At 42.9% G+C, this 17,876-nt stretch overlaps 2 protein-coding genes across 4 annotated transcripts in view; both read left to right on the forward strand.

The window, feature by feature from the left end:
• The window catches only part of LOC134024484 (actin, alpha cardiac muscle 1-like), a 190,608-nt gene that overhangs the window by 169,706 nt on the left and 3,026 nt on the right, over positions 1-17,876 (forward strand). The window lies entirely within an intron of this gene.
• Positions 6,281-10,950, forward strand: LOC134025056 (zinc finger protein 770-like). Of its 2 annotated transcripts, none has more exons than XM_062467858.1 (2): positions 6,281-6,467; positions 6,718-10,950. In XM_062467858.1, exon 2 carries the CDS (start codon positions 6,762-6,764, stop codon positions 10,107-10,109), a length of 3,348 nt encoding a protein of 1,115 aa, XP_062323842.1. In that variant the 5' UTR covers positions 6,281-6,467; positions 6,718-6,761; the 3' UTR covers positions 10,110-10,950. The 2 variants fall into 2 exon arrangements, with proteins under 2 accessions (XP_062323842.1, XP_062323843.1); XM_062467859.1 differs by having other exon boundaries at positions 6,747-10,950.

The following is a 17,876-nucleotide window of genomic DNA, read 5'->3' on the forward strand; positions in this document are numbered from 1 at the left end:
ATGGTTCCCATGGGTTCAGAGTAGGTTACAATCAGCACCCAATCCAACAGGCAACCTTGGTTGAATGGAAAACTAAAACCTCACACATGACTTTGATTAGCGGGCTGTACTGTTTGGCTACAACTGTCACAAACAGTCAAGCCATCATGCAGTCATTCAGAGTTGGATAACCATAAAAGTGAGATTTGTTTAAGTACACTGTCGAAGGCGTGATGATGAAAAGACAAATGAATATTACAGGGAAGGACTGCTGTTGGAAGAAAAAATATATTTTCATCTCACAGTTCAATGACCAGTTCAAGAACTTTGAAAGTGATTTATGGCACAATGTGCCTCCATATGTTTCCTACATCGTATCCATTCATGAAAAGAAAAGGATGAATCTGATCCAGTGACAAGTTTTCCTGTGCTCAGAAACAACACCAATTCTCATCAAAGCAGCAAATGCATCAGAAACTAAATGAATGAAAAGAACTCAGTAAAGAATTCAGTAACACAACCAACATCAACAACTCGAAATGAGCCTATAGGGTCTCTCCGTGATCGCCCCCCTCCTCAGGTCAAACTCATCTGACAGGGGAGTAGGAGAGGAGTGATAGACTGAGCGACCTGGCTGAGCTCATCTGGTTCTCCATTACGCCGGCCCAGTCTGGGGCAGGCCTGACGGATGTCGGGGGCAGGCAGAGGTAACGCTGGGCCTCTTCAGGGAAAGAACCGAGTTGAGGCAGGGGACACGATGGCGAGGAAGACTGAGTCAGGCTGTGTTTATAAACAGGAACTTGTCCCTCTTAACCCCTGAGATTAGAGTAGTGTTCACAATCATCTCATTCTCATAGGTGATATTAACCAAGTGGAATAAGACAGAAGCTCCATTTGAATAAAACATTTTAGCATTTGGTTGTTTTTGAGGAAAAGAAACCTGCCCATTCGTAGTGGAGAATGCTGTTCTTCTTCAACAGGGATCAGAGATCAATGCATGCTAGAAAACATTAGGCCCTTGATGGTCTAATTTTGGATAGAATGAAAACCTGTAGTGAGAATCTCTCACGGGTGACAAATGCCTCTGCCCTCTGCTTGCAACAAGATCTGACAGGGTCATCACAGAGAGGAAACGCGCCCAGACCATTCGCATCACATAAATCTCACTGGGGAATCACATAAACAGTCACCGCACACAGCCCACATAACAAACCAAGCATTTATTCCACAGGCATATTTTTACTTCTAGTTGATTTTTATGATTTCTTCTTACACCGTTAATTTCCTATTTGATCAAGGTCAGGAATAGTTGTATGTATATACAGTATATGTACAGTATACACATATGTATGTATCCATTCTAATCCATCATCGAATTAAAATATAATTTTCGCAGAGTTGGGCAAAGGGGTGGCTTCTCTCGGTTGAAATTCAAGCCGAGGACCAGCGTGAGTGTCCTCAGCTGTTGAGTGAGAAAAGAAAATAAATGGTATGAGTTAATGGGTGTGCTCCAGAGTGCAGGAGCTGTATATTTGGCCCTGTCAGGTGAGACTGTTTGATTCTGATCACATCTATCACAGTGAGCCGCTGCAATTATTCTCCAAAATAAACACGGGCCCACTAGCCCCCACTGCCAGCGAGAACATTTGATCTCAACTTTTGATAATTCATCAAACAAGTATAATTTTTAGCACTGACGGGACTTCACCGTGCATCACAGGTAAAGGGGAAAACATGCACATACACACACAAAGACACAAAAATACACCTGCACACACACAAACGTGCACACACACACACATTCATACAGTGAAGGTACACTGTCTGTTTCCACAGAGCTCCCAGTACATTTGATAGGGGGCAGACACATCTTAATTAAAACTAATCTAAAAATCACTGAAAGCTGAAATGATAGAAACGACACACAAACAGCAGTCAGCGGGTGATGAATGAGAGGGCTCTGGCCTGGGTCATCCATCACCATGGCCAGTCCGCCTGGCAGCGCCAACGTGACAGGAACGGTCAAATAACGTTTAGCACACGGGACCCTGTGTTTGGGGGTGGGGGGTGGGGGGGATTATTACTGTCAGAGCTGTAATGGATTAGCTTGGACCAGCACAGGTTCAGCCAATAGGGTGAGGGGGGGCTGTACATTAGCATAGCTATCAGAGGTCCAGCCAGGCAGCAGCAGGTTGGTGATTGACAGATGGAGGTGGCTGCCCGGCAGACATCTCGCCAGACTTAGGCCAAACAGCGAGGAGCCAATTACGTGGGGAGAAACAGGGACATTCATCATTCAGTTAGACACCTGTCCAGCCTCACAAAGGAGAGGGGGAGCCACAGCCTGCATCCTGAGACAGAGATGATGCTCATTAGATTGGACTGGGAGAAATAAAGGAGGCCCAAGGTTCACTTTCAGAACACACCGCAGAGAGACAACACGGAGATGGAAACCTGGAGACCGTGTAGTCCAATAATCGAAAGGTACTGAGGAGAGAAGAATTCCTCCATGGGTCCTCCTCAGCTACGGATTCAGCCGTGGGACTGGGATAGACCTAAGACTTTGAACTACACAATACATACTCATATACTGGTATCTCTTTTTAATGACACAGCCAAATGTTGCCTTGTCTAAGAGGCAGGGTGTGTCGGCCAGGTCCTCTGAACCCCGCTGTTGGTTCACGCCTCATCAGCTCTCAGTCTCGATCCCTCCACTGATCACAGACCATAAACCCTGCGCCACTGCGAAATTAACAAACGCTTGACATTTGCTCCACGTCCAATTACTCAATATCCAAGGCTGAGCACATGTTTAATCAACATTCATATCCCCTAGGGAGCTGGGACGGGAGGCAGCGCTCTGCATCGCCACCCCGGCCACATTAGGGCCTTTCCCCAGGGCCACCGTGGCAGGCTCCACTGTTTACCCTCCTCCAAACACACTGGAGACAGTGTCATCTCACTAGCCCCACACGGGGCAGGCCAAATCAAACGCATGGGGTTTCTGTCTGGGAGCAAGCCAGGCTATCGATCCACCTACCACACTGGGGTCAACATTTCGAACCAAGACCCCCTAAGACCCCTTTCTGGGGGCTTCACCTCTCTGTCACACCCTAGCAGGCCTGGCGAGCTAGGCCGACCCGGCCCCCCTTCGGATGAGGGTCAAGAGCAGGCTGGACACGGCCAGCGTACAGGCTGCTCCATGGAGGGAGGGCAGGGGAGTGACAGCAGTGTGGAGACTGATTTCCCCTCTCCACAGGGGGCAACAGCAGGGGAGGCATGGAGGACAGATGACTCCACAGCATCTGTGATGTGCTGGCGCAATGCATGAAAGACTTACAAATATGCATAGATGGTAATGAGCTATTTATTCATACAGATCCAGTCAACGTTGTTTTCATTGTAGAAACTTGGTATAATGAGTGTGATGTAGATTTTGTGGATTTTTTTAAGCTGATGCACGATCGCAATAGTAAAGTAATACCGTTTATTAAAATAAAATCAACTGTGAAATTATTTCTATAATATTTCTGCTTTAGATTTTAGGCAAACATACACTCCCACACATGCACACACACACACAAAAACTCCTAGATAGGAGAGACACAAGCCCACAGGACACAAACACATACATGCACACACACACTGGTGTATAAACATGAGTATATACACACACAGAAAACACACACACGCACACACACACACACACAAACACAGCAGAACGTGCATTGTGTAGGAATAGGCCGATCCATGATCAAACAGAGGATTACATCTGTATGTATGTGCAGTGCAGATATAAGTGGATGTGTCACCAGATGATGGATGACCGAGGGAACGCGTTGGATCCCAGAAGTCTGATACAAGCAGCCCAATCCCCCATTCATCTGAGCCTGCCCCAGCCACCTCATCTGTCAGGGAAAAACCATTTTCTGTGCAGCAGTGCATTGAGCTTAAGGTTATTTCATTTCTTCATTACAAACTGGGATACTTGGTTCACCCAAAACTATACTGCACAACAATCTGGCTTCATGGCCTACAGATAAGACTCATAGAGTAATATAGGTGTCTAATGACAGGGCTTTCTGTAACTGGGTTGTAAGGGAAAAAAATGAGGACAGGTTGCAGATAATAAGAAAACAATTTTGTTTTGCGAAGCTTGGTTTATGTTTCATGATTTTTTTATGTCCATTATCTGTTTTACAGTGATAAACAAATATGGACAGTTCATTGCATAGACTTTCTTATCTTATTAATCAAAAAGATTGTCTCAGTTATTATTCCTATGTAACCTCTAACATTGAGAGGATTTGCTGCATTAGTGACCAATATTGAAGTATCATGATGTGTGTTGTGAGCAGCTCGGTGGGGGTTAATGTGAGACGGGTCATGTTTGGGGATTGTGTTTTGCGCAGGGCAGCCACACGAGAGACAAAGACAGGGCCACCGTCGTCATTAATCTTAGTCAGCGGGCAAGGCTGGCCCAATCTGCATGACCAGGGCAGTGACAAATGCCACTATTGGACTGGGGCGTCGCATCTCCCCGGCTTCATCTCCCGTTAATGTCACATCCATCACGGCCAACCCTGTCCTGCCATGTCGGGAGAGATGAGACTGGTCGTGGGTAAGAATTAATTGTACGGACAAGAACGAGTTGATCCATGCAGCGGCCAGGCTGAACCAACGTCCCCAGCTTGCATTGGGTTTCCTCGTTTTATTTTATTTTTGGGGGGGGGGTGGAGGGGGGGTAGAATTTGAGAAGCTGTCAAGAGTCTACTCTCTTGGTTCAACTGTAGTCATAATTCATTTTGAATTTTGACCTTTTTAATGTCTAAACAGCCACATCATTGTCTGTGTAAAGGTTATCAAATTGTATAAGCCTATGTTATTAATAAAAACTATATTTTCTAAGATCATAGTTGCTTTTTAGATGTAGCTTAGGTGTTGAGAATCATAAAACACTTTTGTCTATCATTATAATAAAACAGTGTATTTGTATGGTGGGGAATCGCTTTGTGACTTACTACTGCCACCTAGTGTTAACAAGTCCCACTCCTCTGTCATAAACTCGCATTTCAGGCCTACTGTGTTCAAATACAATGTGGCTTCCATGTACCTGAGCAGAGCAAACAAAGAGCTGATTCTGTGATAATTGAGAATGATGTGTGTTTTCTTCACGCGCTGACTGCAGTGAGCGAAGTTTCGAATGTAAGTCAATAGAGCCGCGCTCGAGGAGACTGTTCAGCACTCTGACAGCGGCATGATACGGCCACGTCTGAGGGAGCCACTTCTGAGTGATTCAATCAGGCAGCTTGCCCCTCAGCTAAGTGCCGAGATATGCCCATCCCTGTGTGTTATGCCGATTAGCTGCACATGCATGATGAGGGATGAAGGAATTTGTCATCATTTGCATCATTCCACAGAGTTGCGGGCGAAGAGAGAGATGGGGCCATGCTTTGTCATATCCCACGGGCAGGTTCCAGAGGGAGTGTAGTTCAAACAAAAATCTCACTTTGGATTTGTCAGAAACATTAAATGTAAGGGAGGCAGACACTTGCCTGTTTACAAGGTAGATGTTCTTCGTTTGTAGCCAAACGGGAACAAATCTTGTTGGTTTAGCCTATTTGATATGTATGTTTTCATATTCTGTCATAAGGCTCCTCCATTCATCCACAATACACTAATCTGATTTGCCATTTTTTTATAAAGATGACAATTCCTCAATGTGGATTGGAATACTCCAGTATTCCATAGGCCTAGGCATTGTTTAAGTTCATTCTGAATATATAATGTAAATAACGTAATGGAGGAAATCCCCCTTTGGAAATTGACACATTCTTGGCTCTCTGTTTATGCAACCGATTTCGACGGTTATTGTCCAGCTCATTTCGAGTGTTTCTGCTTCTACTTTTATTTATTTACCTTAGGAAGCAATTGCTAATTACTTTGTAGTTTTGGGGATGCAATTAATTTTAACTTAATTTCAATTGTACGGTAGATCCTGAATAGGATGTAGTTGATAACAAATTGTTGTTGGGAAGTCATATCAAGCTAAAATATATTCCAATATAAAAATTCTTACACAGACGAATTACATTTAAGGAGAAGTGGGAATCTGCAAAAATTCTCTGAATAGATGCGCCTATAAGTAGGCAAAACATCTTTGTAATGCGTCTTCAGAATATGAACACCATCTATAATTTTATAACCAAAATCTATCGTAGTAAATATATTATAATATAATTGATGATAAATGGGGATCGTTTTGGAAAATCTGAGACTATTCATCATTGTCACTGCGTAGACGGAACTAACGACATTGTGGAATGTTTCCGGACGTGCCGAATTAACGACGGCTTGTGTTGCTGAAAGGAGATATATCTCGTAGCTTTCGATGTTTTTGGTGAAATTCTGTAACTACATAGTTATATTTGATTTACAACTTTGGTTATGACTAACGTGTGGTTATTACAATAAGATATATAAATGAGGTGAGTTGCCGTAGAGTTGCCGTATGCGAGTAACTGTTTCCAAACGCACGGGTATTACCATTCAAGCTAATGTAGCTAAGCATAAATTGAATAGATCTCTTCAGTCTTTTCAGATAACATTATCTTAAATTGTTATTTGTGTTAGCCGCAGATTAACATTGCTATTATTTTAATTTAGTTTTTTGTGTGTTTTGTTTTTTAATGCTTTTAAACAACACTATACTTACATAATATTATTGTTCACTCATAGATCACCCATACCAACCTTCTGATTCCAAGGATCTTCAACCCGACATGGAGGTGGAAATGCCGGAAGTGAGCACAGTGGTGACCAGACAGGAGGTTTTTGGGAACACAGAGAATAATCTTCCCAGGAGACCTCATCAGTGTGTAACATGTTCCAAAAGCTTCTCAGCTCCCTCCAAGCTGCGGAGACACATCCTCTCACACACAGGACAAAGACCCTTCGGTTGCCACTTCTGTGAAAAAGCGTATCGTCAGTTAGCTCACTTGAAACTCCATATCAACTCACACTTTGCTCAGAGACCTTTAAGGAGAATTAATACAGGTTCTGACTCGCATAGAATTGACCCTGAGAAGGTATTTCCAAAAAGGACAGAGACATGTTTGCCCGGAGACTCATCAAATGGACTCAATGGAGAGGACACATTTGCAACTACTAGTGTCAGTCCAACTGCTTGCTACAACAGCATGCCAGACAGTACTCTGGGTTCCTCCCATGTCAGTCAACACCATCTTTCAATAGTCCCGTCTCTTCATCCTGAAATGGAAAGCTTTGGGTCACTGCCCATACACGTGGAACCAGTGAGTGGCCAAGGCTCAAATGTATCCTGTAAACATACTGTGGATGAGGACACATCTGGCCCAGATGAAACCGTTGTCAAAGATGTTCAGAAATCGAACTGTCCAAGGACAGTCCATCAATGTCCTGAATGCTTCAAGTGCTTCAGCGCTCCATCCAAACTGAAGAGACACTGCCTCATTCATACGGGTCAGAGACCATTTCACTGTACAATTTGCTGCAGTTCCTTCAGACAGCTCTCCCACCTGAAGGCACACTCTACTGTTCACTCTGTGTATGCCAAAAAGAGAAGTCCTTCACAGCCAAAACGAAAATCTTTCGCACAACCCCAGAGATCTCAAACTTGGCCAAGGAACTATGTATGCAACATGTGTGGGAAGAAATACAGACAGATGAGACATTTGATCGTCCACCAGCAAACTCATAAAGTTCCAGAGATCTCTTTACACCTTGTTAAGCAGAAAGATAGATGTATTCCTTACCCTTTAGCTCAAGGAGACGCTGCTTCTCAAGTCCCGTCTGATTCACAGAACTCTGAAAGTTCTGCAATACTTAATATGGATGCTAATGAGACACAGCAACTTAGTGATCAAACACAAAAAGATGATTCTCCAGGTGACTGCTCATCAGAGAAACATCAGAACACAACAAGGCATAATCGCAAGGAGAACAGTGAAAAAAGACAGACGTCCTCTTTGACAAAAAAGGTCAAGGTGAATCAATGCATGGTGTGTCAGAAGACATTTGAATATCCATCCAAGCTGTCCAGACATTTGCTTGTCCACATGGGCATCAAGCCCTTCAGATGTCAGGTTTGTAGTAAGTCCTTCAGACAGCTTTGTCACCTGCACAACCACCAGAAGATTCACACTTTAAAAAGTGGCCTCAATCTTACAAAACAGGTGAAAAATAAACCTGCGTCTGAGATGAAGAGAAAAAAGAATCAACAGTCAGACTCGGAACCTCTGAAAACCAACCCAGACTTAAAACATGACAGTGACCAGCGCTCAACTGAAGGTCTGTACAGTCATGCTACTAAAATCCCTGCCTGGAGCTACAATGGAAATATGTTGCCTGGACTGGACTGCAGTACTGTGGACACACATTTCTCTGGGGAACTAGTTTCTCAAAGGCCAGTCCAAAATACTGACTATAGAAACAGTAGCCAGGCTTTTGATGCCAGACCTGCACATGAAATGCCTAAGCGAAGGAAACTTGGCTCACAAAACAAACCAGTTCTTGGTCGGGGGCAGGGTTATTGTTGCCCTGTATGTTCAAAACACTTCAGCGCCCCGTCCAAACTTCGGCGGCATTCCCTGACTCATGTTGGACAGAGGTCCTTTCAGTGTCCTGTTTGCTTCAAAACCTTTAAGCAAAGTGCTCATTTGCAGACACACATGGCTTTCCACAATGAAGGGGATGAGGCTGAATTCTCTCCCGGTCTAAGTGAGGAAAGAGAGACTGAACCTTTACTGAGTCAGGAGGAGTACCACTGTCCTACAGATGTGAAATACTCCATTAGTCCCCTGAAAGATAAAGAGACAGAACCTGTATGTGAACAAAGTTCCTCAAATGGCAAGGACCTCCTCGCGACAGACCCAGCAACTTCAGCAGGTCACGCCACAATAAGCAGCCCGGAAAACAAATCAGTCAAGTCCACTTCACAGAGTAGATCAAGGGGCTACCAGTGTGCGCTGTGCTTGAAGAAGTTTGAATATCCATCCAAGCTGTCCAGACATCTGCTCATCCACATGGGCATCAAGCCCTTCAGATGTCAGGTTTGTAGTAAGTCCTTCAGGCAGCTCTGCCATCTACAGAACCACCAGAAGGTTCACAATAGGAGCTCTTGGCACGAGGGTCAACCAAACGAAGCGGACATGTCATTGTTGGCTCAACAGGACCAGAGGTCCTCCAATGAAGACTCTGTTCCAGAGAGACATGTTGATTACCCCACAGCGCCTCACCAAGACGAAGCGGGCACTGATGAGACGTATGGCGACCAGCAGAGGAATTGTCCACATTACGAACAAAGTGTTGATGAGTCATATCCCCAGTATTGCCCATCAGGTCCATCCAACTTGGATAACTTACATTTGTCATTCGACTATGACTCTACTCTCCATCCTAAGGCAGAGGATGCCAATCACATTAAGTCAGAAAGCAACTGCAGACCAGATCAGAAATGTATCTCAACTTCCAAATCGGACAAGAGCACCTGGCATATGGCAGAGGAAAAACATGCGGAAATCCCTTCAGATGAATACAATGAACAGGAACACCATACCCAGTTTCAAACCCCTTATTTCAATCAACAAGAAACGGCACATAATGACCATATGCATCCAATCCCTAGCCACCATGCTCCTCTTGTGAATGACCATAGCCTGGCTGAATCTCATGAAATACCTCACGATTCAGATCACAAGCTGTACCTTTACCAGTCCACCATGACTCCGCCGTACTGTCACACAGACTATGGGGTTAAAGAAGAAAGGATGGAGGTCAGATTAAGGTCCGAGGTGAATCTTGCCTACATGTCAGACCCACCCAAAGATCTCCACGTCTGCCCAGGCTGTAGTCAGTGTTTCACCACCAAAAGGAAGCTCTCCCTCCACAAGTGTGACCAGAAACCCTCAGAGAAAGAAAGACACTCAAGCTCCTATCAGTGTGCCATCTGCTATAAAAGCTTTGAGGCACCCTCTAAATTGAAAAGACACTACCTGATCCACACAGGCCAGAGGCCATTTCAGTGTAGCGTGTGTGAGAAGGCTTTCACCCAGTCTGGTCATCTGAAGACCCACCTGCAGACCCACAAGTAAAGCATCTCAGCGTCCGCTCTGGATGCCTGGACTGTTACTGTTAGGAACCTTATACTTTATCTCGGTTTGCCTTTTATATATGTTTGATTCTACATAACTCTGGAGCAGATGGAGACTTTTGTGTGTTCTATGCATTTTAATCAGCATATTTGAGTATTAATACGCTTGTACATAGAGTAATTGATATTTAGGTACTTACTCTTGTGAACTGTGATGATTTCATATTGGCTATTTTATATTGGTGTAATGTACAATATCTATTGTTTATTTTCACAGAACTAGGGTACGGTTGCCTATGAAGTGCCATGTTTGTGACATCAGTTTAGTTTGTAGTTCAACTACTCTGCACAAGATGGCAGCAACGCGTTGCATTTTGGTTTGGTGAAATGTGCGGAACAGGATGGTTGAATATCTCTGATGTTCAGTGATTGTTGAAGATGCTTTTGTGTGAGGTGCAAAAAAACACAGTTATTGCAGTTTGTTCAAGCCTGTGTTGTGGTGATTTGGGATATGTGGGTAAATCATGTTTTACATATTGTGTCCAAGCCTGTTCACTCTGTGGGACTTAATGCCCCTCAGTCATTTTTGAGATGATAATCCTTATAAAATGTATCTAAATATGATGATATTTACATCTTCATTGGGCTCTCTCCAATTATAGTTTTGGAACATCTCAGAGGCAGTATTTGTGTTTGTGCCATTATACCCAAACCTTGTGAATGACATATTCATTTAGATACAGGTATAAGCAGTCCTTTACTTCACAGCTCTAGAATACATTAATAACTTGTGATTAATGCTATACAGACATGCATTCTTTATAAATGTGCTTTAAAGTCCAGTCTGCGCTATTCTTTATTTATCTTAATTGTGTAATGTACTGTAATTGTCATGTTAGCTTGAAGTTGTTTTTTGTCCTGATTCCTTTGCCATCAGAACTCTACATTTTATAGGTCAAGGCATGATTATCAGACAATATAATCTCTGACATTGGCCTAGTGGATGTACACATAGACCTAATCCCACTAGTAGCCCATCCTGACCTCTACAAAAACTCTAATTTAATCGGTGAACCACAATGGTCAAGTGGCATAAGGGCATTGTTAAGAGGTTAGATGCTCAGGGTCTGGTCAGAGGATATAAAGGGTGTGAGAGAGAATATTAGCCATCTGCTGTAACACTCCTCTTAATGAACAAGTAAAAAAACAACAACAATTGAATACATTAAATGGTTTTACCTGATGAAATGACATTGAACGAGTGCTCCAAGTAGAACACTTGGTGTGGTCTCAGCTGGGCTTCTTCGAACTTGACAAGAGGTGCCTGGATGGCAGAGAGAGGAGCTGGAGAGGGGAAGAGGTGGGGACGGGATGGCACTCAACATCAAACGTGACATGGCATGGATGTATTCATGTTCACCTACTGAGTACTATCTGGTATATGGTGTGTGATCAAGGCAGATGAAAGTAGTGGTGTGGCCTTTTCCTGACGAACCATTTTTATGTATTGTATTATACATCCTCTTGTCAGCTGGGGTCTTGAAAGGTATTTTGCTCATGACTGCGTAGTCTGTATGTATCCAGTCTGTATGTATCCAGTAGAAAATGCACTTCTCCTCTTGTCATTTTTGTGGATTCAGGATTTTTGCAGACATTGGTCAGCAGCCTACCATGCTAGTTACATTCAGACGATTGCATGAATCCTATTTCATGTGAGCCTCGGGGTATGCCTGACATGCCAGCACTCTTTAACCCTCGTGCTGCCTTCGGGTCACATGACCCAAAGGTTCATAACGAACCATCGTTGTGTTTACCCAATTTTACCCAATATAAAAACAAATACAAATAATTTTCTTTTAACCATTCCAATGTGGGGGGTCTGAGACAGCCCACCGGTTAAAAGAAAATGCTTCACTTTGTTTTTGTATGCGGTAAAGTTGTCGCAATACAACGGTGGGTCACAATGACTGATGGGTCAGAATGACCCGAAGATAACACAAGGGTTAAAAGGTTTTTCAAGTCTTCAATGTTTACAAAGTCGGACCATTTCCTGTGTGGATGGAAGTTTGAGGGCCAACTCAGGGGTCCTTTAATCCTGGTCCTGTCTACCATTAGTGGAACTCGTTTTCAAGACAGATCTAAAATAACATCAGACAGTTTGGGGGAGGGGGAGCTTATGTATTTATTATGAGCCTGGAAAAAATGTCACTCCCCTGCAGCATTGAAGAGTGGTTGTGTGGGTTCAGATGAAGAGCATTTCTCAGCAGGTCTAGACCACGTTTGGTTAAACTGCAATGACGATGTCAAAATCCACGTGGGTATCGAGTCTTGATGGTTTTATTCTTCTTTGTAACACGCCGAGCGACTCTGCTCAACACTCACAAGCTCCTCAATAATCTAACCACATTAAATATGTAGACAGTTCACTGAGATTCGTGCTTTGCGTGACAAGTTTACAGAGTGGAACTTTGAATAGTGTGTGGGTGGTAGAACTAGTGTTGGATGTAACAAGGATTTCAACAAAGAGTAAAGTTGCTTTGTCTGTTAACCAATATATATGTACTGTATATATATATATATATATATATATATATATATATATATATATATATATATATATATATATATATATATATATATATATTTAAAGACTTGAAAGGCTAAGGCCTAGCGCTTTTGAATATGATAGTAAAAAAAAAAAACATAAAACCCCTTAAATGTACCTTTAAAATCTTCTGTTCAACAGATGAACAGAGTATGTTAGAACTTTACCTTCTGTCAACCCAATCACCCAGTGTCTTCTCCTGCTCTGTGCTCTAGAGTCTGACCTCGTCATCATGCCCAGGCCCTGAACCCAGAGCATGCCCAGGATGGGGTTTCACACCCAGACATTCCTGACACCAAGGCCAGTGGGCGTCCCTCTCAGCCGAGGACCCCTGGGGCCTGACAACAGACCTCCCGCGTGACCCAGTGTTTGTGTGAGTATGTGGGTATAAATAGAAGGTTGACTGTTCGCTGATGAGGGAGAGATGGAAGTCATGGTCAGGCTGGAACCTGGGCTTGTCTCGATGCGGGGGAGGTCTTTTGAAGGCCCCCCAGTCCTGCCTTCAGAAACGCTATACCACAGGAATTGTTTTAGTCTGACAGGGATTGGGTCAAGCTCGGTCATACCTTCTCACAGCCCTGACACTTTCTAGCTATGTTGCTTGCTACCTTGCATGGTTGGAGGAGTGCTTGAGAAGCACTGGATGAGTTTATGAATCATGTATTTATGAGCATACAGCATGCAAGGAATTTAGAACGGATACACAGTTCCCTAAAACTGATCGGAAAACAAGGAGGAAGTATCTTTGGAGATTATAAGATATCTATGCTGGTTATGTTTTGAGTTAATCACTGTCCAAAGGCAACATGTTGAAACAAAAGGCTATACTCCTCTAATTACAGTTATGCTACATACTCTTCAATTTCATTTAACATTCATTTAACAATCAACAATGATAGTGCATTATGTATAAATGTCAGCATTATGTGAATGCTGAAAGGGGGAAATCATTCCTATGTCACTATCAAGTCAACCTTGCCTTTGTCATCTTTACCCCTCATAGAAGCCCCCACCACCACCCCATTTTTCCAAATTGGGAATCGCCCTCCACTCCGTGGTCTCTGGCAGATAACTTACCAAACTAGGCTTGTACGGTCTCAGGACCCCTCTGCTCCTTGTCTGGGCTGCTCAGTCGGGCAGTGTCTGCTGCCTGTCCGTGTACCATAAAGCCTGGGGGCCCCTGTTCCTGTCACTCTACCCTACAGGTTTCTCTACTAACAGCTGCTCCCGACCCCCCCCCCCCCTCCCCCGCCACTTTGATCCTCCACAGGCACAGTGGGGAGCAACGCGATCCCCTGAGTAGCCCTCTGGAGGAAGCAAACAATGAGAGGGGCAGGTGTCATAGGACTACCTGATAGGGCCTGTCACAATAGCACTGGCCCCCCACATGCAAAGGGCCACACACACTGGTGCCAAAGACTCTTGTAACTAGGTAAACACATTACAAATATAACCCACGATTTCACACAATTGTATGTGTGTACATACAAAAGGTAGGGTGGGGGAGGAAGAGGGATAGAGAGAGTGTATTTGTGTGTGTGTGCCACAGAGAGTCAGAGTAAAAGGTAGAGATGATGTGTAGTATGTTGACATGGCACCTCTTTCATATCTAGTGTGACCCCTCAGCCGGGGTCCTGATATAAGATTATAAAGCTGGCACCCGGTCCACATTCCACACCTCTCACTGACATGCCGGGCACGGAGCCAGACAACACTCAACACACAGCTGTTCTGGACAGGCTGTGTGAGGAAGGTTGTATGTAATGAATCAGAACACGCCTTCCTTAACAAGCCATCTCTCCACATCAGCAAAGGAAAGAGTGTAACTGATGGGTATTACATTACAACACATACAAGTACCGTATAGACTTTCAGATGCCCTGTGTTTGCTTTTGTCATGAACAATAAACTGGGGCCAAAATGTTTCATAAATATTGAATTTGGATGCAGTTTAAAATAGCACATCCAATATTCATATCTGTGTGCCTGTTTCCTGAATCTTCGGGCTGTTGTGGGACTTTTTGAACTCAAAACCCCCACATTAAAACATCACACTGAACAGTCTGATTTGACGCTCTGTAGCTTAGAGTACTGTGAGACAGTATTTTTCAAAGGTTTGTCTGAGAGAAAGGGTGAGATCAAACTACTGTATCTAATTTAGGCAGCATGTAAGGAAATATCCTTGTAAGTGCACACTGAGCTTGTATCGACTGAAAAACAATATTCTCAATGGCAGACAGGTCACAAATAGAGACATAATTGTGCAACTTTGCTGCAACCAGTGAAACACAGTATCAGCAGACTGATTTTCATCTGCTTCTCAAGACCGCAATGCTGCAAAACCGATTGGACCAAAGGCTGATTATTCATATAGGGAGGGTATATGCCCTGCGTTGTCAATTCATCATATGAGGAGAATAATGACAGAAAATTTAAATAAAGAGTTGGTTAAAATTGCCTTTAAGCAACATTGAAATGACAGAAACACAGACACTGAGGGTCTGAAATGTTCACGCTGCCAACTCAGTTTACAGAACACGGGTGTAGGGACAAATTCAATTGACATTGATGGAATTCTTAATGATGGTGGCAAATCAATGTGTCTGTTTGATATGCAGAGGGAAGCCGGCAAAGGACTGGAAGGGGAGGTTAAAAGCCAGGGATGAGATCAATCGTTCCATTTCCCTAAGGGTTTCCCCTCCATGTTCTGGAAGTGTGTTGCAGCAGTGACAGAGAGAAACAGGCTCAGGTTGTTCCGTAACAAAAGCTGAGGTTCGAGAAAGTTGCTCTTGCGAGACGCTTGCATTTGGTTGGAGAGTTCTTAGAATGGCCAAATGTAATGGAATACAAGGAAGGAGATCAGATTGCTGAGGGAGGGCTCAGCGTAGGGGAGGGTTGTATGATGTGGGGGGTAAAACAGGAGAGAATGGTGAGTTGACAACAAAAGAACCTGGAGAAGTTGAAGATATGAATGTGAGTCCAAACTAAGGTTTTTTATACCTTAGTATTGACCTTTTTCAAGGTCATAATTGTATCTTGCTGTATGTCTTAACATCCAGCAATTAATTCCTCCTTCCACCAGCCAGCCATCTGTTTTAAGAGTGCCCCAGTGTAGAGAAGTGGAACATGTGGGAGGAGAGAGACAGAGGTCAAAACAAACAGGTAGAGTTGGTTAGTATGTGCATTTTCCAAGCAATAAATAAATTCCCTCAGTCCATATTTAATGTTTTCATGAATATACATGCATGTGTTTTTACTAAGGACCAGCTCATTAATGTATGCAACTCCTTGCAGAGCACAGAGCAAGACAGATGGGGAAGAAACAGTTTTTGTGAAACTATGTTTCAAGTTAACATGTAAATATGTGCTATTATTTCCACATATATTCCTTACACGAATCATGACATTTGTAAATCCTCTTCAACACATTATCATCAGTTAAAACCTACATTTGTCAGAAAACCAAAACTAAAAATAGTTAGGCAAAGAAAATGGTGGGTTTCAGTGTGAGTCATGAAGAAGCATTAGTCCTATGCAATGGCCTCCACCCAGCGATTAGTCAAATAAGTGCAGTGTGAAAGATGTTCTAAGTTAGCTCAAGCAGGGGGGATTACTTGAATCATAAAAAAATACGCTTGGCCTCATGAACTAATAGGATCATTCAGAATTCTTAAATATCTAATTTTCAAGAAGCAAAGTTCAAAGCCAAAGTCGGAGTTAAGAAGTTCACCCAAAGTAAGTATTACAAGCAACTGCTGTACAGCATGAATAATGTACATAATTGATGCATCCTCTTGATCAAAATCAACACGATAATATTGAATTAGTACTTCAACTTAATAATTTTATTATGCAGTGTGTCTAAATGTTTTGACACTTTCTTTTTTCCTCAGTTTTACTGAAACCAACATACTATACAGCAGTCAAATCATTGCCTTTTTTTCCTGCCATGAGCCAAATCGCATCATAGTTATTCCGGACCATGACCCCAGTCTCCCCCACCCCCACTCCTATTGCCTGACCATTTGTGCCAGGAAACAGAGCCCAACTGACACATGCTCAAACACAGCATGTGGGTGGGATCATGCCCAAAAATATATAATGATTGTCCATTACATCATTCATAAATACTGTCACATGACAGTCCACTTAGAGATCAGTGGTGGGGGTCATCTTGGTGTGATTGCTACCGTTATGAGAAACCATGTCCATCTACTGCAAAGAACACTTCTATTCCTGATATGGTGGACTGGTGAGAAAGTATGAGAAGCGCATTCTTCTCAGAATGAGTCAGTGGATTTGCAAGAAGAGAAGGATCTCATAACCAACCAAAGGAATGTGTAAACGATCCAGCCTTTCATTACTGACAGATTCTGTTATTTGGTTATTAAAATGATTGGTCATCAGGTAACAGCTTTTTGTTGGGACCACTGACCACTGCACTGGTCAGTGGTCACCTCCATATTAATAGCCTACCAGCATACTTTGGAATTCTACGGCATTGGTGTGCAGATACGGTATGTGGTTATGACAGTGGTGTGTGCTGGGACATGTGAGCCAGCCAATGGTAGCCTATAGGACTAATGGACCCATCACATTGGGAGAGGTGAGGCTTTGCTGCCCTCTGAATGAATAATCCCTGAAAGGGTATGGGAAAAAAATGAATGTGCACATTTTTTCATCTGTATGCCAATTACATACAGTACATTACATTGCGCAAAGCCAAGTAAATAAATACAAATATTAATAAAAATAATAATAATGATAATGCAAAACTACTGAAACCAACTCAGAAAATATTAAATTGGATATTACATATTTTGGTGTAGGATTAAGCTTAATTCAAACAGTGAATCATATTTTACAAAAATAATTATTTACCAATAAATTAAATATATGACATTTAAATATAAATTGATGACCATGAACCTTGCCAGCCTACACCACTCAAATTGATCAAGGAACAGTTTGTGATGAGTGGGTTTATTGTGTTCCTTAATTAACATAATTTTGACGTCACTATCTTTATCATTACAAGGGCATCGTCATTGTGGATCCTCGAAATTGCATAGTCAATTCCACATTGTGGAAGACATGCTCGTGAAACTTGAGCCATCAAATGACATCTGTCTTTATTTCTGTACTCCCATTGATGTGTAATTG

Source organism: Osmerus eperlanus, chromosome 8 (genome assembly GCF_963692335.1).
Source record: "Osmerus eperlanus chromosome 8, fOsmEpe2.1, whole genome shotgun sequence".
In the NCBI taxonomy this organism is placed as follows: Eukaryota; Metazoa; Chordata; class Actinopteri; order Osmeriformes; family Osmeridae; genus Osmerus; species Osmerus eperlanus.

Excerpts from the sequence above, each read along its gene's own strand:
- LOC134025056 (XM_062467858.1), top strand. The coding sequence starts at position 6,762 with ATGGAGGTGGAAATGCCGGAAGTGAGCACAGTGGTGACCAGACAGGAG.